The sequence below is a fragment of the Eurosta solidaginis genome, chromosome 3 (genome assembly GCF_040869045.1).
Source record: "Eurosta solidaginis isolate ZX-2024a chromosome 3, ASM4086904v1, whole genome shotgun sequence".
Lineage (NCBI taxonomy): Eukaryota > Metazoa > Arthropoda > Insecta > Diptera > Tephritidae > Eurosta > Eurosta solidaginis.
In genome coordinates, this window is record NC_090321.1 from 15,670,667 (window position 1) to 15,698,025 (window position 27,359).

Here is a 27,359-nt window from a genome sequence, read left to right on the forward strand (position 1 = left end):
GGTACTATAATAAAAGCCAAATAATTGAAGTACTTACAAGGCTCGTGAGATTACTATACCAATATGGTATCTATGAATGTATGTACATATATATCATAATACTATGGGAATGGATGAAGACGCTTCGATGCAGAAAGCATTACCATCGATACCTGTATTGACAGTAGTGAGTGGGATCCCTCCACTGAGTTTGGAGAGATATTTGATCTCACTTGGTGACGTCAGCTATCGCGACTCGCGTGACTTGCTAAGCAGCAACCCAAAGCGCCTAGGCTGTTATGTACCAATTAATGATAATGTGGAATATATATACATACATATGTACATATGTATATGTAGTATATATATACGTCCATATGCGCGTCGGAAAACAGCTAAAAAAATAAGATTTAATCTCGTCGCATTGCGATTTGCTTTGACTAACTATTGTTTTTATTAAAAACAAAAAATAAAAAATTTATATAAATGTTATATAGATACATATGTATGTAAGCGCGGGTTATACGTGGTGAAACAAATGCTCTCACTATCGTTCATCATAGGCTCTTTAAAGGGCCAATTAAACTTCCTCAACCCTAACGCCATAGTTGTAACCATACCCATATCCATAACCATCTCCAATGTGATCGATTAATGGTGCCTTAACCTAAAAATCGTGAAAATTTCATAAAAATGAAGAAAACGCAATAAATTACAAGCATATACAACAAAAAATAAGCATCTTAGTGAAAACGTATCCAAAACAATAAATAAAATCAACAAAAAGTTTATAAATTCTCCAACTCAAATATTTTTAGGTTATGGATATGGCGAAAAACCAAAAAAACCATTGGTTGGCTATGGTATCCACCATTAATCGGTTACATTGATTTACATAAGGTTGGTTCGATCAGCTGTTTTATCTGGTTATGGATAAGTCACCATTAATTGGCCCTTAAGACACTGCATATGGATATGTCAAGTTTGCAAGGCTCATTGTGTGAATGTTTGAAAAAAAAAAAAACAACGCTCACAATAGTAAGAAGCCTCGATCACTTGTTGTCGCTGTTCGATTACATACATCGTTTGCACAAGTGTTTTTAAAACATTTTTGTAAACGACTGGTATATTGTATTATTTACATATTTTAAAACGTTCTCTTATCTAGCTGCTTATATTTTCTCTGTGAAATAGATTTGAAAAATGAATATCAATATGTGATTTTCTATAACCACATTCAAAAGAAAAGTTGATCTGAAACACAAATTGGCAATTCATGGTAACTCAATTTATTTTCAGCGAGCAAACAAACCTTTTCTTCATTATCTAGCCATTCGCAACCATGATGGAATTATAGAAGGTGACGCATTGCGCATGTAAACATTAACTGCTTTTAAGTTCTACTACGATCAGAGTAGATTTTACTATAAGTTTAGAAATGTTATACTATATCCCTACAAAAATCGTGTGACCAAACACGCACACAGCCACACGGCACGATCACATTAATAGGAACGAAACAGAAAATTTCGTCAAAAATCTGCTCTCGCCCATGCAAATGTGACTATGAATATGACTACTACAATGACCGGGCACAATGAACGTAAATAACTAGTCAGACGACGTGCAGCGTTTTTGCAGGGATACATAAGCCGCTTCCAGAATTATTATATTAGATTAACGTAACTTTGTGTTCCCCAAAAGAAAATATAGCACAAATTTTGTAGAAACAAATTTTTTTTCGGAATTTTGTACAAAAAATGAAGCAATCAAAATGTAATACTTTTGTAATACAAGTAAATACTGGAAAATAAAGCTGTTGAAAAAGTGAGGTTATGTTGTTGACATCACCTTTATTATTACATCATGGGTATGGCAATGGAGGAATAGAAAGATTTTTCACTTGTATGAATTCACAACGCTTGTAGGAATGGTCAGGCACTTGGGGCATGTTCGAAAAACCATGACAAAAACCCCCACAAGGTATAATCGTTTCTGAGTTCCAATGAAGCCTGATACAGATCCCGATAAAAATTAAACATGCAAATGCAACAAAAAGTCGTGATCCTCAAATTTATCTGGACCAATTTCGGATCCGTATGACGGTGATGTTGGTTTTGTTTTTTGTATTAGATTGTTGACAGACACATATACTAAGATGTGCTATATTTACCAACTTTCCACTCGAAACCTCTTACATATCTACACTATCTTATCAGAAAGCAAACATTACACCAAAAGTATGTAATAAAATTTGGGTAAACACAATTTGTTAAATTTTTCTGAAGTCAAAACTAATGCGTTTTACTGTGGTATCAATCCATAGGGAAAATTAAAAATTTTTGTAGATTTTATTCATTGTTTTGGATACGTTATGACTAAGATACTTATTTTTTGTGGAATATGTTTGTAATTTTTTGCGTTTTCTTCATTTTTATGAAATTTTCACGATTTTTAGGTTAAGGCAACGATCACATTGGAGATGGTTATGGATATGGGTATGGTTACGACTATGGCGTTAGGGTTAAGGAAGTTTAACTGGCCCTTTAACTGTCGTACCCGATTTTTAAATAATAGTATTTAAGCTTAGTGGAAAATCCGACATATTTTATATAGAAAATATTTCATATTTATGGTTTAATAAACTTATAATATTAGTTATTAGTTTCATAATTTGTTTTGAAGTTTGAACTAAGTAGCAAGAATATCCCATCTGTTTCGAGTGTCGATTTCCTTACAAAGTCGACCGCTAAAGGATAGTCGATTATCTTTATAATATATACAAATAATGTCCTATACATCGAAAAGTTAAAACTAATTTCAAAATCTACTTCGTGAAAGATAGCAGTTTATATTAGTTCAAAGATTTGGCGATTAACTTAAATAGTAACAAAACTAAATGGAGAAGAGGAAATCGACAAATATTCGATTCTATTTTGATCGACGTTCGCAATACGGGGAGGGTATATTATATGCATCGAAAAGTGAAACAAGTTTCGAACAAGCCAACTATTTATCATACTCCATAAATTTAGAGATTTAACTTAAAATAATTTAACAACTAGTGGTTATGTTTGTAAAATACAATACTTTATGACTATCTTCTATGGAGTTTGTATGTACATAAATGGGTATAAGTATATGTGACTATGAAAACGTGGCTTATGACTAAAAAAAACAGCTGTTTACAGCTGTTTCTCGCAATTTCTTTTTTGAGTCATAAGCCACATTTTCATAGACCGGGTCCCATATGATGTATTTCAATGGGTCAATATTTCATTTAAAAAATTTTCGTTGACAAAATTTATGTTAGGTCTGAAATGAATTTCGACCCTCCCTAATTTTGTTAGAAAATTTTATATCCCAATTCGAATCCGAATTTGACATTTATTTTCATGTATTTTATTTGTGAGAGCCGCTATTCGGATTGGGATATACAATTTTCTAACAAAATTAGGGAGGCTCGAAATTCATTTCAGACCTATGGTCCCATGGACAATATTACTCAGTATTACCTATAGATTCAGAAACTGGATGTGCCTTTTCAACAATAAATTTGACCCACCCTAATATACATATATATGCTCGAAAACGAATATATCACTAATGCTTTAAATACACTTTCTAATTAAGTTTGTTATTGTTGTTGTACCAGAAAACACCATCTCCGAAAATGTTGAACTGTAATGTCGGAGCTATTGCTCTTGCCCGAATTCGAGATATTCCGGTACAAATATTTCGTATATTAAAACGTACTAAAATTGAGGTATGCTTGCGATGCGATTGTATGACGATTGCCGCTTGGACACACGAAATGGACATCGTGTCATCATCTTAAATACAATAAAACCACATAACGACACAAGCAGCCAGAACAAGTATAAAAACAGATGAATAAAACGATTCGGTTGCCAGAGTACCGTGTAGTTAAGCTTGTAGTTCTCTGAAAAAAAGAATATCGACAGTTTTTAAAAGGAAACAAAAATATAATTTATAATAGACTTGGCTGCTCCCTATACAAAATAAAAAAGTAGCCAAAGTCCGCCACTAAATTTGAAGCTTATGTTGGGAGGGTCTCGCAAAAACTAAAAAAAATTTATCCTTGCAAATACAACTACATTTACATGGTATAAAACAGAAGGTAATTCCATTGTCATTATGAGGTTGTCACTTTGGATTAAAAGTTATATTGGCGATTGCCCATGATATATTTGAAATTTCGGTAATATAATCCGCTTCCCTTCAGATTTAGTTGTTTTAACAAAATCGTGTTCTAATGCTTCGGAGGTTCCTGACGATAAGTGCCCTCCACTCGGAGGATACATATCGTTAGCTTAATTCACAAAGGCCCAAATTAAAAATTTTACAGGAGAACCAAAAACCTTTTCTTTTTGCATTAACTACATGCAGGCTTTAAAAAAATGCATAATTCCGCTGTTAATGGCTAAAGAACATTTTTGCTGGGGGTGTTAATGTTGGTTGCCTTTCTGCCCACGTAATACTGATTTAGAGATTTTTGAGGATTGAATTTTAGCATCCATTCTCTGATCTTCTCTCCTTTTTAAATTTTCTCTAACCGTGACAATAACCATAACATCATTATCGTTATCATAATTATATTGTTTTTATACTCAGCGTGCTTTGCACACAGAGTATATTAACTTTGATTGGATAACGGTTGGTTGTACAGGTATAAATGAATCGAGATTGATATAGACTTCCATATATCAAAATCATCAGTATCGAAAAAATATTTGATTGAGCCATGTCCGTCCGTCCGTCTGTCCGTTAACACGATAACTTGAGTAAATATTGAGATATCTTCACCAAATAAGCTCGTGTTTATCTGGACCCAGAATAGATTGGTATTGAAAATGAGCGAAATCGGATGATAACCACGCCCACTTTTTAAATATATATAACATTTTGCAAAACACAAAAAACCTGATTATTTAGTAAATAATAATACACCTAGAATGTTGAAATTTGACATGTGGACTCATATTGAGACTCTTGATAAAAATTTGGAAAAATGTATTAAAATGGGCGTGGCACCACCCACTTGTGATAAAATCAATTTTACAAATATTATTTATCATAAATCAAAAATCTTTAAACCTATCGTAACAAAATTCGGCAAAGAGGTTGCCTTTACTATAAGGAATGCTTTCAAGAAAAATTAACGAAATCGGTTAAGGACCACGTCCACTTTTATATAAAATATTTTTAAAATGGTCGTAAACTAATAAAATTAGCTATATCATTGCAAAAAAAAGCTTTATATTAATGGTGTTTCATTTCCTAAGTGGATTTATAACAATAAATAGGAAAAACTTCAAATTTAAAAAATGGGTGTGGCGCCGCCCCTTTTATGACCAAGCAATTTTCTATGTTTCGGGAGCCATAACTCGAAGAAAAATTAACGGATCGTAATAAATTTGGGTACACAAAATTTTCCCTATAGCAGGAAATATTTCTCGACAAAATGGACGAGATCGGTTAAAGACCCCACTTTTATATAAAAGATTTTTAAAAGGGTCGTAGACTAGAATAATAAGCTATAACTTAGCAAAAAATAGTTCTGAATCAATGATATTTCACTTATCAAGTTTTACTGTAAGAGGAAATAGGGATACATTTTTCTTAAACGGGCGGTGCCATGTGTTATGAAGAAAAGTACTTTATCTGAAATGAAATGTGCAATTGAAGCTCACGCTGAGTATATAATGTTCGCTTACACCCGAACTTAGACACCTTTACTTGTTTTTTTTTTTAAACGGTTTTATTTTGCTTGACTTGACAGGCTGGTTGGCTGGCTGGCACGAATTTTGTAATTGAAATTTAAGTAACTTCCCGATAAGCTACAAGGTTGAAACTTGGAATATAGTTCAGAACCCGATGACAATGCTATAATAAGAAAAAAATATCGCCGATAGGTGGCGCAAGGATCGAGATATTCACAAAAATCGTATTTGTGGTCCGATTTGGCTCATATTTGGAACATATAATACATACAAGAATAGAAAGCGACCTATAAAAAAATCGCCGCTAGGTGGCGCAAGGATCGATATATTCACAAAAATCGTATTTGTGATCCGATCTGGCTCATATTTGGAACAAATAATACATACAAGAATAGAAAGCGACCTATGAAAAAAATCGCCGCTAGGTGGCGCAAGGATCGAGATATTCACAAAAATCGTATTTGTGGTCCGATTTGGCTCATATTTGGAACACATAATACATACAAGAATAGAAAGAGACCTATGAAAAAAAATCGCCGCCAGGTGGCGCAAGGCTCGAGATATTCACAAAAATCCTATTTGTGTCCGATTTGAATCATATTTGGAACACAATACATATGTACATGAATAGAAAGCGACGTATGAAAAAAATCGACGCTAGGTGGCGCAAGAATCGAGATATTCAAAAAAATCGTTTTTGTGATCTGATTTGGCTCATATTTGGAACACATAATACATACAAGAATAGAAAGCGACCTAAGAAAAAAATCACCGCTAGGTGGCGCAAGGATCGAGATATTCACAAAAATCGTATTTGTGGTCCGATTTCGCTCATATTTGGAACTTATAATACATACAAGAATAGAAAGCGACCTATGAAAAAAATCGCCGCTAGGTGGCGCAAAGATCTAGATATTCAAAAAAATCGTATCTGTGGTCCGATTTGGTCCATATGTGGAACACATAATACATACATGAATAGAAAGTGACCTATGATGTCCGATTTGGCTCATATTTGGAACAAATATTACATACAGTCCGGTAGAAGTGACATCAAAATATTTTGGAGTTGGAGGAGGGACAAGCATACGTGGCGCAGAGTCGAGTAAAGTTTTTGGAAGGATTATGTATTGAGGAATTATATTGTAACAAATTGTCAGGAAAGAGGCCTTGTAATAATGAGTCACTAAATGAACTAAATAGAATAAGAAATAATAAGCAATTAAATAAAGACTAAAAACTTGAAAATAAAATAATTAAAAAAAAAAAAAATTTAAGTTAAACGGTTTTATTGAAAACAATACTTACATGAAGTAATAATAATACTAAAAGCTAGAAAATAATTAGGTAGGTCCTAGGTACTACTCATCACAGTCCTCATCAATCTAGGCCGTTGATCAGACAATTAAATAAAAGCGTTGGACGCTTCAAATTTCTATTGATAGTCATATATAAGACCAACTGAACTTTAATCAGGTTATGCTACGCCTCACATTTTTTGAAATTTCACGCGCCCAAGGCTTTTATTTAATTGTCTGGTCAACGCCCTAGATTGATGGAGAGTGTGATGACTAGTACCGAGGACCTACATAATTATTTTCTAGCTTTTAGCATTATTATTACTTCACGTAAGTACTGTTTTCAATAAAACCATTTAACTTACACATTTTTTTTAAATTATTTTATTTATCTTCTTATATTTGATCTTCATATTTACTTTCCTTCCGCTAAAAAAGTTTTTTGTAGCTTGGCTTTGTACGGCTTCAAACACAAGAAATTTTTTACTGCCCAAGTAACTTCGAATTTTCCTTAACTGAACTAATTTACAGATTATTGTGAAGCAAATAGCTGGCATTGCTATTTGGTATACAACAATTTGAAATATCTCGATTTTAAGAGAATTTTTCTCACCCAATACTGCATATCCTAGTCCCATTTTCGTTTTACCCATGCGATATGAAGCTGTTGGCACCATTATTTCCAAATACTGATGATCTTTTTCCTTTATAGCGCGCAAATCAAAATGACGTACTGTGGACTCGTAAAAATTGACAACATGTGTTGACGGATGTATAAATATTCTCGATTCATGCCAATGGCCAGAAAATATCACATGTGGATCCAATTCGTTGATTATCGCACGTAGTAGTGAACCGCCGCCAATTAGAATTGGTGCATGAGAAATACCAATACGTATTCTATCTGCATTATGCTCGCGATCCGGGTTCATAAAGTCTAACATCATTCGATTTATTTTAAAGAAACGTAACATATTGTCATAATCAAAGAGATCTTCACTTTGGAATGCTTCCGCGAAACGACGTACATTAGAATTTGAAATGTATTCGCCATCTTCACCACCAATATCATTATCGCCAGGTACATGAATGCGCTGTGCATAAGGAGATATCATTTAAACTGTATTAAAATTTTGGTTTGATATTTTATTGCTTTGGCATAGTATGTATATAAATAAATCATTGGGTTAGTTCACACTTACTTTAACATTTGTATTGCTGTTGTAGATGTTGCGGAAACGCTTAATATAACTTTCAAATTCTTGCTGTGTCGCAATGCTGCCCTCATCTAATAGATCACCGAGGAAGCAAATAATATGTGGCTGGGTGAAGTGTAACGATCGTTCAAATGTTTTTCGCAAATATCTGAAAATGTTCCAAAATATTCTTTAATTAGTCGAAAAGGAATATTATACGGACTAAAGGGCCAGTTAAACTTCCTTAACCCTAACGCCATAGTCGTAACCATATTTTTACTTATCCATATCAAATTGGCATCAGTTTTTCGCGCCTTAACCTAAAAGTGAAAATTTCATAAAAATGAAGAAAACGCAAAAAATTACAAACATATACCACAATAAATAAGTCTCTTAGTCAAAACGTATCCAAAACAATAATTAAAATCTACAAAAAGTTAATAAATTCTCCAACTCAAATATTATTAGGTTATTTTTGGGTTTTGTTAATAGCCTTCTAAGTTTATCTTAACTTTCTGGTTTTTAGGTTATGGATATGGCGAAAACCCAGAAACCAATTGATTGGGTATAATATGGTTATGGCGTTAGCGTTGTGGTATGGCACCATTAATCGATTACATTGATTTCTATAGGGTTGATTCGATCAGCTGTTTTATCTGGTTATGGATAAGTCACCATTAATTGGCCCTTAAGTGATGCAATTAAGTTTTTTAAATATCTTAATTTGGTCTATAGAATTTATGAATTTCAAATAAAATAACATAACACAAAAGTACACGTGTCCCCACACGACACCAACCATCTCTTTAATTGTAATGTGGAACCAACGCCTCTAACACCCCTCTCATTATGATCCACTCCTGTTGAAACAGCAACTTTCCTTGCACTCCCGTTAGAGGATATTGATGATAATTTGTGATCGGTCCCACCTATTGAATGGGGCGAAGCACTACTACAACAACAACAACGCGTGAGGAACTCCATATCAAAACGCAATAATTGCAACCGAACAGTTTCGAGAAATTGAGAAACAAATATAAATTTTGAATTTAGTTTTTTTAGTAAGTTAGACTATTTGAACAAATTGTGAAGGAGAATATGATTATATCAAAATCCGAAAAAAAATTGTATGTGCTCTTATTGCGTTTTGATATGGAACTCCTCCCATGTTGTTGTTGTAGCGACAAGGACAACCCTCGAGGATTTTGAGGAGTGTTATCGATGTTGATGGTACTTTGCCGGATATAGAATGTACCGGAGTTGCAGTAACAAGCACTATTCGGGTACAAGCTCAACCATCCTCGAAAACGATTGAATATGACCACATTGAACCTTCAATGGCATCCCGCCCCCACCTTCTAGTTCCATGAGGAACTTAGGCTCGCCAGAACCTCGCCTGCTCAATATGTGTATGATACATTCATATTTGTAACAGGAGTCGTGAGGTGAGGTTGACTATTGGGTTGCTGAAGCTATGTATTGCGCTTGTCAACCCCTTGAATCCCGAACGCCTCATTAATTTTTGTTTTGTTTTAACCTTCATAAAAAAAAGTTGACCATGGATTTTTTGCCAACTCAACGGCCTTTTTTACCTCTATCCCTTAAACCCAGTGTATGGTTCGGCCTGAGCGAAGTTTTTCCAATGCTTCTTTGCATTCCAGAACTCTTCTTGATGAAGTACTGTGTGAGAGTATTGCCCTAATTGCCTTAATTGACACGACAGCAGCTAAAGTACGCTCCTTCCAGGATTTCTGCTGCTTTCTTCACGACTAAAATCAGTCTGTAAGATCTACTTATTTCTGGATTGGCAAAGTAAACAGAAGACCAGACACCTTCCGTTAACTTGGCGCCATCGGTATACATGTGTATAGTATTTTCTGCCATTTCTGCACCCTAGCACCAACACTCCGGCTCAATTGTGGACCCCCAGAACTCTTTCGTACACGTGTATAGTAATTTCTGCCATTTCTGCACCCTGGCACCAACACTTCGGCTCAATTGTGGACCCCCAGAACTCTTTCGAAGTTCAGGCACGGGAACATATATTCCTTTTGCCCGATATTAGATGGCTCTATACTGCTATGGCCTTACGGCCTGCACTCAAGCTGCCCCGAGACCTTAAGTCTTGTGGAAGTGGCAAACGCGATATTTTTGGTCAATAGGTCTACAGGCGGGAGGTGAAGAATGGGATGCAATGCTGTTGTTTAGTTTTTAGGCCTCCCGTTATGCTAATCATTGATAATCTACATGCCCCTTCTAGTTTTTGGTAACGTAATTTTTTGTGTGACTGTCCACCAAAAAAGTACCCATAGTAAAATATGGGTTAGACAATTGCCGTTAATCCCCAATGAGAGAGTTTGGGTGATAGGCCCCATGGGCATCCTAGAATCGGAGCAACAACTTATGCGTGATGGGAACAGTTCGTACTCATAACATCCATAATTGATTGCCATTAAAAAAAAAGGTTGACCCCTTCTATCTATATTATGTGTGAAAATGCTTTTCAATCCGTGATCGTAAAATACGATACGGGCCCTGGTCTTTTGACTCAAGATTATGAAAATTAGTTCTACCATTCAGCTTCTTTATGTAACTATGGTATAAAAATAAAATTAAAGCAATATAATGACTTTTTTTATAATAAATTACTTGCTTTTTATTAAAGGGGCACATGTCCACAGGCTAAAACGCTCAAAGAGTCACCAAAAAAACGAGCGAATTATTTAAAAAAAAACGTTTTTCTCTTACCAAAAATCTACCATTTACAATAACTGAAAATAAATATAAAGACAAGTTACAGCGTTTTTTGTGTGTGGTAAAAAATTTTAAAATTTGGACACGTGCCCTTTTTATAATAAACGATTCAATTGCTTACCTATCCGCATCATAACGTGCGATTGGGCTCCATAATCCCTTTTCGTATGAATAACCAATCAGTTGTGGATCGGCCACAAATAGTATGCGTGTACAGTTATCTGCATAATAAAAGGAAACACGCATGCATGTATGTACATTGAGCTTTCAACAACTACCCAGAAAAACTGTAGTAAGATAAAATAAAACTATCTCTAATATCATTAAGGAATGCAATGATGGTTTATAATGATAATGATTATAAGTGAGATAATGTTAAAAAGTTATAAGTGAGATAATGTCAAAAATCTAGTTATGGAGCTTCGAACATTTCCAATAAGGCAAGAATGTCGTATGACGCGCATGAAGTCCAGATCTAAAGGTCCAAGAAAATCAAAAAAAAAAAAAAAAAACACTCCTGCGGAAATGGGTCTAGTATAAGAAGGTGTTAATGCCAGCACAGAGCTGCTCATGTCCGTAATTTTTCTTAACCGTTGAGGAGTGTTACGAAAACATGTCATATTAATCTTAGGTCTTGGTCCACCGATACCCTTAATTCCATCTATATTGTGCTTGACGTTTCATCCTATTACTGTATGTCGGAGCACGCTACCAAAACACCACGGCGGCCGCACTTATTTACACATATGAAATTCTTGCTCATAAAATTAGTACTAAAAGTTGTGCCTCCACTATTTTCCCCTTACAATTTTGGTATGCGTTATACACTATAACCGAAAGGTTTGTATCTCCACTATCTCTCTATATACATATAAGAAAGCACGGCTAATTTCACATTGTTTTTGTATTTAGGAAGATAATATTTTGTATCGCAAAAGAAACTAATTCGATAAGATATTTTGGAAAGTGAAATTGTGAAATAGGATTCATAATGACGTGAGAAAATCTTTTGAGGCAAAGAGAGAAACCGACGCCAATAACTTTCCAAAAGCTGGATTAACGGGAAACGCCACTGGGAAGTCAGGTAATCCAAAACTGCTAATGAATTCGTGCCACATAAACAGAACTACGATGTATGTCACGGTCAACCATGGCACGTTACTGCCTGGAAGGGTCTACCCTTCTGTAGGGTTATCTACTTATAATAAATATACTTTGTTAAATTTAAAAGTTTATTATTTTAAGATTGTTTATGGTTAATTATCAAAAATTGAAAATATTTTTAGTAATCAAAAATATCTTAAAATTTAAGTTTAAATAAAATTTTCAAAATTAAATAGAAAATTAATATTTTCTATACCTTCCCCCAAGTCTTAAAAGGTGGACCGCAAATTATCTGGGTGGCCGGCAGGCATCGGTGCAATTTCGAAACGCAACATCAAAACGAAGGCTTTGGGGAGTGTTATCGATGTTGATGGTCCTTTGCCAGATATAGATCCGGTACGTTCCGGTTGTTGTTTTTGTTGTAGCGATAAGGTGGACCGCAAGTTATCTGGGTGGCCGGCAGGCATCGGTGCAATTTCGAAACGCAACATCAAAACCAAGAAGAATTTAAGATGGGGCGCCACAGGGTGGTGTCCTATCCACACTTGTTTAACTTCTACATATCAAAACTACCTTCGCCACCAGAAGGAGTTACTATGCTGTTGTTGTATTAACGATAAATACACTCCCCGAAGGCTTTGGGGAGTGTTATCGATGTGATGGTCCTTTGCCGGATACGGATCCGGTACGCTCCGGTAACACCACCATTAAGGTGTTAGCCCGACCATCTCGGGAACGATTTATATGGCCACATTAAACCTTCAGGCCATCCTTCCCTCCCACCCCCAAGTTTCATGAGGAGCTTGGGGTCGCCACAGCCTCGTCTGTTAGTGAAACAGGATTCGCCACGGAAAGGTGAGGTTGACAATTGGGTTTGGACAAGCTATATATTGCACTGGCTACCCCTTGAGAGGGTTGTTACTATTGTTTCCTACGCCGATGACTGCACAATAATGGTCACAGGCCCAGGCCCACAGATTGATGCTCTTTGCAACAAAATAAACGGCTACCTCCCTGATCGCTCCAGTTTTTCACCTCGCGAAACCTGACATTATCACCGACTAAATCATCGGCGACCTTATTTATAAAATGGACGTCCCAAACGTCGACCATTTTGAACATCCACGTCAATGGCACTACGCTACCGACTGTCCTACACCCCAAAATCTTGGGTGTGACGTTCGATGAGGATCTACATTTTGGTGAGCATGCAGCCGCAATTGTACCGAAAATCCAGAGCCGTAATAAAATCCTCAAATCTCTTGCTGGCAGTACTTGGAGAAAAGATAAAGAAACGCTCCTTACCACAACAACAGACATCTGATTGATGAGCCAACACCACCGGGGTTTAGGGAGTCATCTCCGTAAGCATTATGAGGATATACGGCACCTGCAGGTCCTCAGTGAATTCCACAAACAGGCGTCGGACCTCTATATCAGGAATATCCCGGTGAATTCTGTACTCAAGGAATAATACCCTAAACTTGCAGAAGAGGAACGCACACTCCCTAGGAAAACGCGAGTCACTCTAGCTCAACTTCGATCTGGATACTGTAACAGGTAAAACTCTTACCTATCCAGAATCAACCCCGACATACAAAATGTATGCCCTGCTTGCAATGTGTCCCCACATGACACCAACCATCTCTTCAATTCTAATGTGGAACCAACGCCTCTAACACCCCTCTCATTTGGTCCAACGCTGTTGAAACAGCAAAGTTTCCTTGGACTCCTTAGAGGATATTTATGACAATTTGTGATCGGTCACACCTATTGGATGGGGCGAAGCACTGCTACAACAACAACAAAATGTATGTTCTTGCAAGATAATAGAGTAGAGTAAACTAACAGGATTTGCTCACCTTTTTTATATTTACAAAAAAGAATCTTTGTTTGGGCGGTGCACCATAACAACGTCTTCAGGAGATGAAAAACATTTTATTGAAAAGCGACTTCTAACACATTTTTGAAACAAAGGAAATTCAAAACGTTACAGTTATCTATCGCCTTAAAGGGTCAATTAAACTTCCTTAACCCTAACGCCATAGTCGTAACCCAAGGCGAATCCATACCAGGTGGTGGCAAAGCGAATTCAACCAATTCGCCGTGCAGAAGAATGTCAAGTCAGAAGAAAAATTTAATTGATTTCGATTAACTGACATATTGTTGTACAAGGCTTTGTATGGAAAATTATGGTACTGAATTCGCCTTGGTCGTAACCATACCCATTTCCATAACCATCTCCAATGTGATCGATTAACCTAATCTCCAATGTGATGCCTTAACCTAAAAATCGTAAAAATTTCATAAAAATGAAGAAAACACAAACATATCTCACAAAAAATAAGTATCTTAGTCAAAACGTATCCAAAACAATAAATAAAATCAACAAAAGGTTAATAAATACTCCAATTCAAATATTTTTAGGTTATGGTATGGCAGCATTAATCGATTACATTGATTTCCATCACAAATCACACACAGATTGTGTGTGTGATTTGTGGATTTCCATAAGGTTGGTTCGATCAGCTGTTTTATCTGGCTAAGGATAAGTCACCATTAATTGGCCCTTTATACTTGGAGGAAAAAATCCGGTAAAGTATTTTTTTTGTTTGTGAATTTATATCGCCTTAGTAACTACAAAACGTATGGAATTAGTTACATCTTGGCGGAAAACGATAAAATTATCAGAATATTGCTGGCACGGTAAGGTATTATCGAACACCTTGCAAAAAACACAAAGTTTTGTAAAACAAGTAAACATCTTCTGAAAATAAACATTTTGCTTTCCAATTACTCATTGAATTTGCTTATGCATGCGTTGATGACCGCACAGAAACGTTCCGCAAGAAACAGGAGCTCATACAATCATGTACTAGCTACAAGCTTAGAAGTAATTTGTGAGACTGCAGGGCACCCAAGGCTGGCTGGCTGTCTGACAATAATGTATATACGACTATAAACATCTTCGTAGGCATTCAACAAATTGTTAGAAGTCTACGCGAGGAAAAAAAGGTATCTGCTGTTGTTGTAGTAAGAGTTTCTTGCCTTGCACGTATATCCGAAAGCTGGGCCACAGTTAGGTTTTTGTAGAAGCGTTTTTGCGACATCATTACGTTCTTTGATAAAGCTTGAACAGCTGGGGAAACAACGTGTGTGGTTGAATGATATGTTGACAATATATTGTTGATGTTGTTGTTGTTGTTGTAGCGATTAGGTTACTCCCCGAAGGCTTTGGGGAGTGTTATCGATGTGATGGTCCTTTGTCGGATACAGATCCGATACGCTCCGGTAACACAGCACCATTAAGGTGCTGGCCCGACCATCTCGGGAACGATTTATATGGCCACATTGAACCTTCAGGCCATCCCTCCCTCCCCACCCCCAAGTTCCATGAGGAGCTTGGGGTCGCCAGAGCCTCGCCTGTTAGTGAAACGGGATTCGCCGCTCGAAGGTGAGGTTGACAATTGGGTTGGAGAAGCTATATGTTGCGCTACACAGCCCCTTGAATCATCATCAACATTACATCAATTAACTTTAGCAATATTGTACGGAACAACGCGTTCCCCTTAATGGTGTTTTATTTCTGATTACTGTGTATTTGCTGGGTGTAAATATAATATGAATTGATAATTACCATATCTACAGTCAATTTGTTGCCATGCAGTCTGATTAACATAGTATATAATAAATTCGTTGAAGAGAATTAACAATAATGACAGTGTTACGAATCCGCGAAATACTAATCTGTAACGGATAATATTATTTACATATATGTATATATTTTGATTATGACTGTACCCAGCCAGCATTTTTTGAAAATTTTGATCAAAAAATATTTAAATATAATACCCCAAGATGATTAAAAACATCCAAATTTAAAAGTATTTTCTGTTCGAAAATTAATGTATCGTCGGGAGAAAAATGTACCTTAAATGTGATTATTCTTGAATAATCAATTATTATTCCTATTTCGAAACAATTTTTATTCATATTTGATATCATTTTAAAATTGAGCTTTAATTGTTTTAGAGTAATATTTTACTGTTTTTCTGATCATATTCGTGAACATATTTCAATCGTTTTGGTTGAGATTTTTGAATCATTTTTGAATGCGATTATGATGCATTTATTCTTCATATCTCATTCAAGATAAGATACTACATAATAATCTTATTTCATCAGGGGAAGAAAGCATGCTGTGAGCTATTTGAACCACAGGTCACCTGATAATAAACTCGACCGATATACACCTGCGACTACAACATCCAGCATCAGCTATGATCGTCAATATCTTAAAATACGATACGGTACGGGATGTTGAAGACATATACAGGCGCATATGTATGTCAAGAGAATTTCACTTACCTGGGGTTCAAATAGCTCACATCCTTTGTATTGTCCAACTATTATGTATTTTCTGGGAAGCTGCGGCCACGAGCAGCACTTGCATTATATTGTCTTGAGGAATATCTTAATAATAAAATGTTTATATACATATTTTTTCTGAACTTCATGATTGAAAAAATGTGTGTATGTGAAAAAAATAAGATTTTCAATGAAAAGTCAAATTTTAACAAGTATAAAATTCATAATTCAGTCAACAAATAGAGTCAGAAAATATTCGGAAAGCTGAATTAGAAATGATTATAAATTTTTGATCACTTAAACACATTTGATTCAAATATGATTCCAAAAAGTGATCGAAAAATGCTTTTCAGTTATTCATCGTCAAAAGTATACATGTTTGATTATTACTTTTGTTCAATTGTATGATAACTCATTATTTAGTCAATTTTTTATTAATCAAATTGTATTGATATGTAGGGAAATTCAAAATTTAATCGCCTAAATGCTGAGTGGGTATTATCAACTTACCGATTTATCAGGCGCAATGATGCCATTATTTGTCTTTGTGTATGAGATGTGCTCAAGCAAAGCTGCAGTAAGCGTTGGTAATAAAATTGGGCAAATAAGTTCTTTTCTTTTATTTCATATGATTACTTTTGGTTTTTGTTTTAGAAAATCCATTCTTTTGTCCGTTACGTGGGTGTTCACCTTAGTTTTATATTTGCCATATTAGTTCAACATCGGAGGGCAGAATATAGTAACGTTAAAAGAATTTTTAGCAACTGTTTCATATTTATAGAATTACCTCATAAACTCACTAATAAATTCTGCATTCAAAGCTGTGAGCGCACACAACAGAGTTTGGTTTCTTTTAAAAATTATCGATGTGTTAAGAATGTGGCAGTATTGGTACACATTTCTTTGTTGTTAACAACATTGTCAACTAAAACCTCCTACCCACAATTTTCCTACAACAAGAGCCGGGGCATACGGCGGGAATCATGCACAGCCTGCAACAATAATACCAATTTATTTCATAATTTAATTAAAGCACATTAACATTTTGACTTTTAGTCACTCGACTGATTAATGGGTTTGTGTTGTTGTGTATTAGATGTTAAGCATTCACGTCATTATTCTTTCAGCCATTTGGTCTTTCTATTGACTTGCATGTGCATAGGTTTGTAATACATGCGATCGATTGTTTCTTTCATTTTGATATACCATTGTTACTCAATACATTTTTGTTTGCTGGGCTGGCAGTTTGATGCACCCATTTTGAATTTCTCTTCACTGCTATCATTTATAATAAGGTTTCATATGAGAAGCGAAATGAGATGCATTGGGATTGTCTTGCATTTTCTTTCGTATTAATTTGCTGTTTTTGTTTTTATCAATTGCAACAAGGTAATTCACTGTTGTTTTGGTACAACCGTTCGTAAATAACATCAAATGTTCATCATCTGGCGAAAATGTCGGTAAATTGATAGTGGTATTCACACAAAAGCTTGATTAAAGGCCAAATGAAACTTCCTTAACCCTAACGCCATAGTCGTAACCATACTCATATCCATAACCATCTCCATTGTGATCGATTAATGGTGCCTTAACCTAAAAATCGTGAAAATTTCATAAAAATGAAGAAAACGCAAAAAATAACAAACATATTCCACAAAAAATACGTCTCTTAGTCAAAACGCATACAAAACAATAAATAAAATATACAAAAAGTTAATAAATTCACCAACTCAAATATTTTTAGGTTATGGATATGGCGAAAAACCAAAAACCAATTGGTTGGCTGTGGTATGGTTATGGCGTTAGCGTTATGGCATGACACCATTAATCGATTACATAGATTTCCATAAGGTAGGTTCGATCAGCTGTTTTATCTGGTTATGGGTTTATGGTTATAAGTCACCATTAATTAGCCCTTAATAAGTTTCAATTTCATATTCGGTAACTTTTGTCGTATATTTTCTTTTTTTGTGTACCATATACAATTTTACGGGCTTTCAGAGCTTGTACTGATAGTAATAGCCCAGTTGAAATAAATTGTATGCATACAAGAGGTACGGATTCTAAATGCATGAAAAAGTATGTGAGATTCATTATATATTTTTTATTGAAAACATATTTATTCATACAAATAGTATACGTGCTGTATAAGTGAAAAAATATGAACAATTCATTAGTACCAAAGTGGAAAAAGTTATATGTATGCATGTAATTTGCATGTTGTATCAATGATCGTATATTTGTAAAAATACACTTACATACATAGCTCCAATTTATGCCTCAAATATTGATATCGCATGCATACATTTCCAACTGGGAATTAATATCGGTAATTTTTAACTTTAGCTCACAACTCAGGACTACGAATCCGAAAGCGGAAATAAAAAAATGTGTCTGTCAAAATATATGTCCAAAGAACCGAAAATTGGTCCGACCACTCCGAAACGGGGGGTGCTGTCCATAGTAGTTTTGCGCAGAACACCATCCTGCGTTGGTGGATTTGTTGTTGTTATGATTGTAGCGACAAAGACACTGCCCGAAGGTTTTGGGAAGTGTTATCTAGTTGATGGTCCTTTGCCGCATAAAGATCTGGTACGTTCCGGTAACAAGCACCAAGAAATACACAATTTCCTTCCTGTGTACAACAATACTACACCAACCACATGAACATTTTAAATTTTTTTGCAAATATCTCTGGACAGGAAAAAATTTAAATTTCCGCTTTCGGAATTGTGTTTCTTGGTCCAAAGCGTGTCTTTTGACACCCATACCGATTTTTTGGACGAGTTTTAGCAGTTGTGAGCTAAAGTAAAGAATTACCATTTTTCTAAATATTTCGCTACTTTTCAGTAGCTACGGTTCTTGAATGTCTTGCAGCGGTATGTTCTTCTTCTTGTGGGTTTTCTTAACTTAACTCTTCCTCTTAACATTCGCTTTTCATTTCTCCTTTATTCTTCGGTTTTGATTTTTTTTAATCTCGTTCTATGACTTACTCATTTGGTGTTTGATTGCATTCTTATTATTTCATACATTTCGATTACACTTACATTTTTAAAAAGGTGTTTTCACTTCATACTTTCACGCCAAAAACTTTAAGAGCATAGCACTAGCACCATTGTTTATTATGAAAGCGTCTCCGAATCAAACAAAAATTGTAGCGGCCAGAACGATTAAGTTGTTATTGAAACGCTTTATACTCTATTAAGGACACAATTGCTTAACATATATTATGATATATCTATTGTTATTACAAATCGTTCATTGGTTCCTTAAATAGCAAAAATTCCTTCCACAACAAGGTACTCAGCCATTGCTATGTATATTTCTCATATGCTCTCTAAGTCCATTTTTTGTTGTAAAACGTCTCTGGCAATAAGCACAAGGAACAACACTGCGTTTGCAGACATCTTTCATAAGATGCTCGTCCAGCTTATCTTTAAAACGAAAAGGATAACCACAATGGGGGCAATATACAGTGCCATTTTTGTGAACAATTTCATTATGGTATTTCCATTGATCATAAACTTTAAAGTATTTATTACAATCGATGCAATGGTAACGTGTACTAGTTTGCTCTGTATGTGTAGTGATGAAATGACGTCTTAATGTAAAAGTTCGTGTAAACGATTGCTCACACAGTGGATCAGGACATTTAAAGTTACGTGGCCCATGCCGTTGTTTGATATGCTCTAGGAGATGTATTTCGCGCATATACGCCTGCCCACACTCATTGCATAAATATCGCTTATCTTCGGGTATTATTTTATGAACGAGTTCAATGTGACGATAAAGTGTGGGCTTCCAAGAGAAACGTTGGGTACAATGCGTGCAAGCGTAAATGTTCGGGTCATATACTCCATGTACTGTTTGCCTATGTTCTATAATACGTTTACCCGTCTTCGTGCTGAAGTTGCACTCATCACAATTGAAGATTACCACAATCGCAGCGTCTGCATCTTTTATACGCTTGGCGGATGGCTCACTTTGTGGTGATATCGTAATGTCTTCTTCTTTTTTAGAATCGATAGAGGCTACTGTATTATGTTCTGTTGCTGTATTTAGTTCGGTATCGCATTGTGATGCATTTATCTGCTGTTCACTTTTTTCATGAACATTAGAATGCGCTTTCAATGTCTGCCTTTGCAAGCGGTTCAATTGTAAACGTTGATATTGAAAGTACTGTTCGGACTCTTGGCATTGCAGTATAATGTTTTCAGCTACCAGAACAGATGCAGCACATTGGGGGCAAATTTGGGCTTGTGGTTCATTCTCTTTTGAGATCTGAAAATGATTTATTTTCTTAATAATAAACATAATTTTTACCTATAAGTTTGTTACATTAACTCCGCTTATGTTATTTATAACGTGTGGTAAATATTTCTTTTTTTTATATGTATAAATTGTAAAACTATCTGGTCTACGTTTAAAACAAATGCGACAACAAAGCGGCATTTTCCCAACAAAATGTCAGACAGTAGGGGCCCAGCTGATGCAATGCGTTCGAATTTCAATGTAATAGATTGAACGTTGCCAGCATTGTGAATGATGACAAAGTGTGATCTCTTCTGCATAGACGTCAAAATTCCAAAGTGATTGGATCACCTGATTCGTATTTGACTATCGCTGTCTCATTCTGTATCTCTTTCTATCACCCGCTGAAGATAGGCGCCGCCATATTGAAGAGCCTGTCAAAACGCTGAAAAGTAGCCATATTGAACAGCCTGTCAGGTAGTTGACAGATAAGATAACACACTTTGTCATCATTCACAATAGTTGTCAGTGCTGCAGTCAGTGCACGGACTTTATCACCTTATTGGTAGATCTACCAACTTTTTGGGCCATTTTCTACCACTTCTACCGCCAAAGACAAAAAATCTACCAACATTTGCCTTTGTAAAGAAACTAAGAAACGATTCAATTTCGAAGACGAAAAATTACACATTTTGGAATATTTTGCTGCAAAATATATTTAATCTAGTCAAATGACAACGATTGTTCCCTTACTTAAAGCTTTTCCATTTCACAAGACCTCCATGGAAATTCTTAACAACGAATGGCGATCAATATTGTTATATGATAAGGAAAAAATAGAAAAGATATATTCCGACGATATTCTTAAAGGATGGATAAAATTGGGAACTGAAAAGATACTTCTAGAGGAAAATTTGCTTGAAAATTTGAGTGAATAAATGTCCTCCTTGGCAATATTACCTCACAGTAGTGCAGCCGCAGAAAGGTCGTTCTCTATAATAAACGACATAAAAACCGGCAAGCGTAATGGATTAAAAATTTCTAGCATTTCCAAACAAATATTAATAAAAGAGTATTGTATCGGACGGACTTTATTTCAGCCTCCAATTGAATTAATATATAAAAAAATTTAATTTTTAGAAGGTGATTTTGTTCCTTGTATTTAATAACACCCATGTGGCACTAAATTTATCTTGGTTTTTTTCTGACAATTTTTGTTTGTTAAAAATTTGGTTTTTATTTTGAAAAATTTGTGCACAAATTCAATACACGAAATAAATTTGTTTATGAAAGAAATGTAGTAGTCATCTACTTGCAAATATTGTCCTGTGCTATTTTCGTCAGTTTTTTATGAATTATTTTGGACGAAAATAACAAAGTTTTAAGTAAACGAAAACATTCCAGTGTGGCAGAAAAATACTGGTACATTGGAAAATTGTTCTTGTAATTAGACGTATCGGTAAAGTTTCCTCAGTATTTCAAGCTCAAAATACAGGAAAAAAGAAAGTATCATATAGGCATAAGCTATGTATGTATATACAAATTTACAGGCATTTTTTTGTTTTGTTTACATGTTTTTTTAAAGTGTTATTTCCATGAAATGTGCTTTATTTGTTTTGCAATAAAATATGAATTGTTTTGTACAAATATAAAGTGTAGCTATTGTTTTCTTGGGAAAAAAATCTACCAAATTTCTATCACTATTTTAATTTTTCATCTACCAGCATTCTCTTTTTAAAGGTCCGTGCACTGGCTGCAGTGCTGGAAACAGTTCAAACGTTCAATCTATAATAGCTCCGACACATAAGCTGTTTCTCAATCGCAAGTATACCACCGAAGCAGTAACATCGTTTTGTTAAAAATGTCGCCATAATTACACATTCGTTTAAGTGTAAAAGGGTTTTGTGAAAAAGAAATGTGCTATGTAGAGTAAAATTTATAGATTTTGTTCAATTAAAATTAACTTTTTGTCTAATTAAAAAGGCATTCGTGTATAAAAAACATTAATAATATGTTACATTAAAATTGAATTTGTAGAAGATAATGGAGCTACAAAACAAGACTTTAAACTTTGTATAATGGAAGAAAAATGCTGTATGAAATAACGGAGCTACGAAACTGTAAAAAGAACAGTAATGCTACTTTCCTTCATCAATTGCCTTTACTGCATGTGCGATTAGTTCTACGTAACATTAAAATCGAAAGTTAAAATAAATACATAAAATACTACTAAAAAAAAATTAGTAATTTAGATAAATAAAGCAGTTATGGACAACATTTAATACAAAATCTTCGCATGAAGCTACATGGATAATCAAAAGAGATATATCTATTAATCTGGATCTTTTTAAATTGTGTATGAATACAACTTGACATGAGACATTAACTGTAAATTGGAAAAATATAAACTAAATTGGACAAAAGTACAAAGATTGGATACGATAAAAGTTTAATTTATTATATGAACTATTCATATAACGGGGTAGAGATTATACCTTACATATAAATTGTGATAACATATAACTCCACAAAGGACAAAAAGTACAAGTAACGGGATTGAAAATACCCTCATCATATATTAATGTACAGTCATGTACACATGTAACCGGATAGAAATTCACATAATACATAATTACGTATAATTGCTACGCTATATAAATCTAATATATACCAGAATGAATATAAATTCATTAAAATATAACACTTGTATGACGAAAATTTATTTACAAAAATTAGATTATAATTACAACTTTACAATTAAAAAATTAATAATCTACATAAGGAAAACAAGTCACCACTGGGAATTATCGAAAACGCTTAATTATTTAACAAATCAACACGACACATGATGACTAAATTAGTATTTCTATGACAATGGGAGGATGTCTGAGGCCACTGGCTTGGGCATGATGGGGGTATCACTTGCTGGATGGGAGTGAAATTATAATACTGACATATAGAAATAATTCAAACGAAGAATTACAAATCTTGAAAAAGCACATGGTAACAAGCCATATATTTAACAATTACAAGGAAAAAATTTGTGCTACGGGTTTTTACTTTGCGACATGTGTTAGCTGCGTAGGCACGTCTAAATGTTGCAAGTATATTACCCTTATACGTTTGTTAACCTGGCGATTTAAGAGGCTATTTAAGAGTCCTCTTGCCATTTATTGGAATTGGAAGATTCAATTCCCAAAACGGAAAAAAATAAGCTGTTTCTCATATAGAAGAGTTTAGCACAAACTTATGCATTATAAGTAGATTGCACGTATTTTTATGGAGAACGGCGGAATGAGCGACACTGGCGCCATCTGATAGTGAAAAGTAGCCAACTGCCCAATTTTGTTCCAAGCAAATCATAAGAAGAAGAATTTGACATTTGCTTTGGCTAAGGGTGCAGGCACACTTTGCAAGTGAAATTATTTTTCCCACTGGTTGGTAAAATTTCTAACATTTTTCGCAATTGAAAACTACAATATAAGAATCGAATACGAAACAAAATATGTTAGGAAGTATTTTTGTTGTATACGGAGAATGTTTACAACAGTGCTTCGCGAAATTTTGTATGTGAATGTACAAGGCGTAATAAACTTTAATTGCCAAGTCTGAAGTTCCTTCATATTTACAAACGCAACATCTTGGTTGATTGTGGCGATGTTATTGGAATGCACAAGCTTGTGTTAAACACATCTATATGAAAAGCGTATTGTACCACGGCCTTAAAACGCCTATCCTCACTTAGATAATGCTTAGGAGACCCATCTAGCGGCAGTGGTTAAACAACTAGCTACAGCACAGGTTGCACCGAAAAGCGGAGACACAACCCTCCGTTGTATGCCTGTGTATAACATATAGCTGAATCAGTTGCGATGAATAGTGGACAGTGAGTATAATGCGTATTGAAATTTAGTAATACAAATTTTATGCGCAGCAATTTCAGAGGTGTATTTAAAGTTTGACGCTTAGCAGTCCATATAAAGTTTCAGCGTAAACGTCTATAGATGTAAAAAAAACACAGCTAATATTCAAATAATTCAAAGGGGTTTGTAGCCCAACCTTTTCAAAGGGTTACCAGCGCAATTTATAGCTTCTACAACCCAATTTTCAACCTCAACTTCCCGTGGCGAATGCTGTGTCCTTAGCAGCTGAGGCTCTGGCGGCACCAAGCTCGTCGTGGAACTAGAGGGTGGGGGCGAGATGGCCTACAATGTTCAATGTGGTCATATTAAATCGTTTGCGAGATGGTCGGGCTTGTACCTTAATGGTGCTCGTTACCGGGACGTATCACATCTATACCCGGCAAAGGACCATCAACATCGATAGCACTCCACAAAACTTTCGGGGAGTGTATTTATCGCTGCAACAACAACAACCCAACCATTTAAAAACGTATTCCAAAGGACTCCAAAAGCGGCAGTTGCCTTTTCGTAGAAAATCACAGTATTCCTAGTGTAATCAGTGGCGGATCCAGGGGGCCCGAGGGGGGCGATCGCCCCTCGCTCTGATCTGGACTTATGAAAATTATAAAAGTTTGTTTTAATTACTTATACAATTTTAAAATGTTTAGCTTTTATGTATGTATAATCTATAAGATTGTCCTAATCGTCCTCCTCCCAAATCGTGCTGGATCCGCCCCTGAGTGTAATATGCTCGGCACATACGATTTTTGATGCAGCATTGTGCGCTGACAGATGAATACATTGCATGTATTTTTATGAGGAAAGACAAATCGAGCGACACTAGCGCCAACTGACATACAAAAGTTGGCGACCTTCATTGAAACTTTGCATGTATTCTTATGGAGCAACTCACATCTAGCTGCAGCAGCTCTACGCGACGGGGCCAGGAACGACAATGTTGATCGAATAGGAAAAAAAATGTTGGGCCGCTTGGCGAGCACGTACTTGAAATCATAAGTGTGTGTATGTGTGCACCAGAATCATCAAAATTAAAACAACCACATTTTAATCGTTTGGAAATTTCCCTTCCGCTTTCGTATACGTGATCTTAGGTCCAAAACGCACCTTTTGACACCTCCCGTTATTTTTGGACGTGGTTTAGCAGTAGTGAGCTTATGTAAAGAATTTCTTTCTAGCGGGGTATTGACCTGGAAAAAATGACCGAAGGTTATACAAAATTTGTTATGCGCGATATCCCTGCTTTGTCCGATTCTCTGGTCGGTCGTAGTAGTACGTTTATAAAAAAAATTATTCCCAAAAAGTACTTTTAAAGAGGGCTTTTGTATATTTTGGGAAACGTGCGTTTTGGATGTAATAATCACCAAGGGCACTTTTCAACATTTCCAGTTAACGCTAACTGGCACTTTATTTGAAAGATCAGCGAATGATATCTTTTCTAATCTACATATTTAATAACAATTTAGCAGTAACGGTAGATAGATAGATTATTGTGGGATAATGCACTGTGACGTTAAGGTCTATTGTGCCCTCACTCTCTTCACATCACCTCATCAAGGCCAAAATCCCTGAGGAAATCCAGGATTTTTCTGGGCTGAATAGAGTGTATATGCTTTTTTTCTAGCGAATCAAGGATCCTTAGTATTCTTATCGCGACGGTATCACATTCGAAAAGGATGTGTTCTGCCGCCTCATCCTCGCTATCGCAGAACCGTCAGAGACTATTAGATCATGTATCTAGTTTGTGCACGTGGCTATTTAGTATGCAGTGACCTCTGAGTGTGCCTGTCAAAATTCTAAGGCTGCTTTTGGAGATTGATAATAGCGGCCGCCGTGGCATGATGGTTGCGTGCTCCGCCTACTACACGGAATATCCTAAGCTCACGCCCCGGGCAAAGCAACGTCAGAATTTTAGAAACAAGTTTTTCAATTAGAAGAAAATTTTTCTAAGCGGGGTCGCTCTCGGCAGTGTTTGGCAAGCACTCCGATTGTATTTTTGCCATTAAAAGGTTTTCAGTGAAAATTTTTTCTGCTTTGCAGATGCCATTAGGAGTCGGCATAAAACAAGTAGGTTCCGTCCCGTCAATTTGTAAGGAACATTAAAAGCACCACGAAGCAAATTGGAAGAAAGAAGCTCGCCGTAAAATCTCGTCGGAGGTTATCATGCCTTACATTTATTTATTTTTATTTTAATCATGGCTTTACACAACTTTGTGTAGTAACCTCCTATCAGCGCGTTTGCCTGCCGGAGTTGTGGAATCTCCCGCCAGTGTCGTTCTCTGAGGTGTGCCTCCTCCTGCTTGAATTCTTCCATTGAAACTTTTTTATACATATATCACCAAACCAAATCTGGTTTAAAATATGGACTTATCAGTCTTCGTAAAAATAGTACGCATCATTGGGTTTCAATTTTAAATTAGAAAAGTCTATATATGTATGCAGTGGGCGGAGGGCTGTTTCGAACCGACATGTCCCGGAATGCGGTAGTGTGCTCTACCCACTGAACTTTCACATCTGTGTAATAAAAAAAAATCATATAAACTCTGACTTAATTGGCGCCTAACCGTTTAAACGGTTATACCCGCACAGCAAGGCGCGCCAGTCGTTTCTTCGCTGCGCTAACTGACGCCAATTGGTAACCTGAAGGGAATTCAAATCGCTTTCGACCTGGTCCTTCCAGCGAAGTGGGAATCGCTCTCTTCTTCTGCTTCGGTAGGGGGGTTCCAATAAAAATACTTTCTTAGC

The 27,359-nt window shown here is 35.6% G+C and overlaps 2 protein-coding genes across 5 annotated transcripts; both read right to left on the minus strand.

Moving 5' to 3' along the window:
• Positions 1–403: 403 nt before the first annotated feature.
• Positions 404–20,899, minus strand: Mppe (Metallophosphoesterase). Of its 4 annotated transcripts, XM_067771072.1 has the most exons (9): positions 20,767–20,782; positions 17,494–18,036; positions 17,231–17,435; positions 16,954–17,133; positions 15,713–15,822; positions 11,093–11,192; positions 8,224–8,386; positions 7,635–8,115; positions 404–3,922 (listed from the first exon to the last, which is right to left on the minus strand). In XM_067771072.1, the coding sequence occupies exons 4-9, from the start codon at positions 16,977–16,979 to the stop codon at positions 3,735–3,737; spliced, it is 1,068 nt and encodes a 355-aa protein (XP_067627173.1). In that variant the 5' UTR covers positions 16,980–17,133; positions 17,231–17,435; positions 17,494–18,036; positions 20,767–20,782; the 3' UTR covers positions 404–3,734. The 4 variants fall into 4 exon arrangements, with proteins under 4 accessions (XP_067627173.1, XP_067627172.1, XP_067627175.1 ...); XM_067771071.1 differs by lacking the exon at positions 17,494–18,036 and having other exon boundaries at positions 20,767–20,899; XM_067771074.1 differs by lacking the exons at positions 11,093–11,192; positions 15,713–15,822; positions 17,494–18,036 and having other exon boundaries at positions 20,767–20,899.
• On the minus strand, positions 18,307–20,933 carry LOC137243358 (zinc finger protein 497-like). The gene is made up of 2 exons (XM_067771070.1): positions 20,782–20,933; positions 18,307–20,724 (listed from the first exon to the last, which is right to left on the minus strand). The coding sequence occupies exons 1-2, from the start codon at positions 20,893–20,895 to the stop codon at positions 19,747–19,749; spliced, it is 1,092 nt and encodes a 363-aa protein (XP_067627171.1). The 5' UTR covers positions 20,896–20,933; the 3' UTR covers positions 18,307–19,746.
• Between the last annotated feature and the right edge of the window lie 6,426 nt (positions 20,934–27,359).

Coding starts and splice junctions, on each gene's coding strand:
- Mppe (XM_067771071.1), bottom strand. CDS start 16,979: ATGGCATCATTGCGCCTGATAAATCG. Junction 8,387..11,092: donor GCACGTTATGATGCGGATAG/GTAAGCAATTGA, acceptor GAACATTTTCAG/ATATTTGCGAAAAACATTTG. Junction 8,116..8,223: donor ACAGCAATACAAATGTTAAA/GTAAGTGTGAAC, acceptor CCTTATGCACAG/CGCATTCATGTACCTGGCGA.
- LOC137243358 (XM_067771070.1), bottom strand. CDS start 20,895: ATGCCGCTTTGTTGTCGCATTTGTTTTAAACGTAGACCAGATAGTTTT. Junction 20,725..20,781: donor ATAACATAAGCGGAGTTAAT/GTAACAAACTTA, acceptor AATCATTTTCAG/ATCTCAAAAGAGAATGAACC.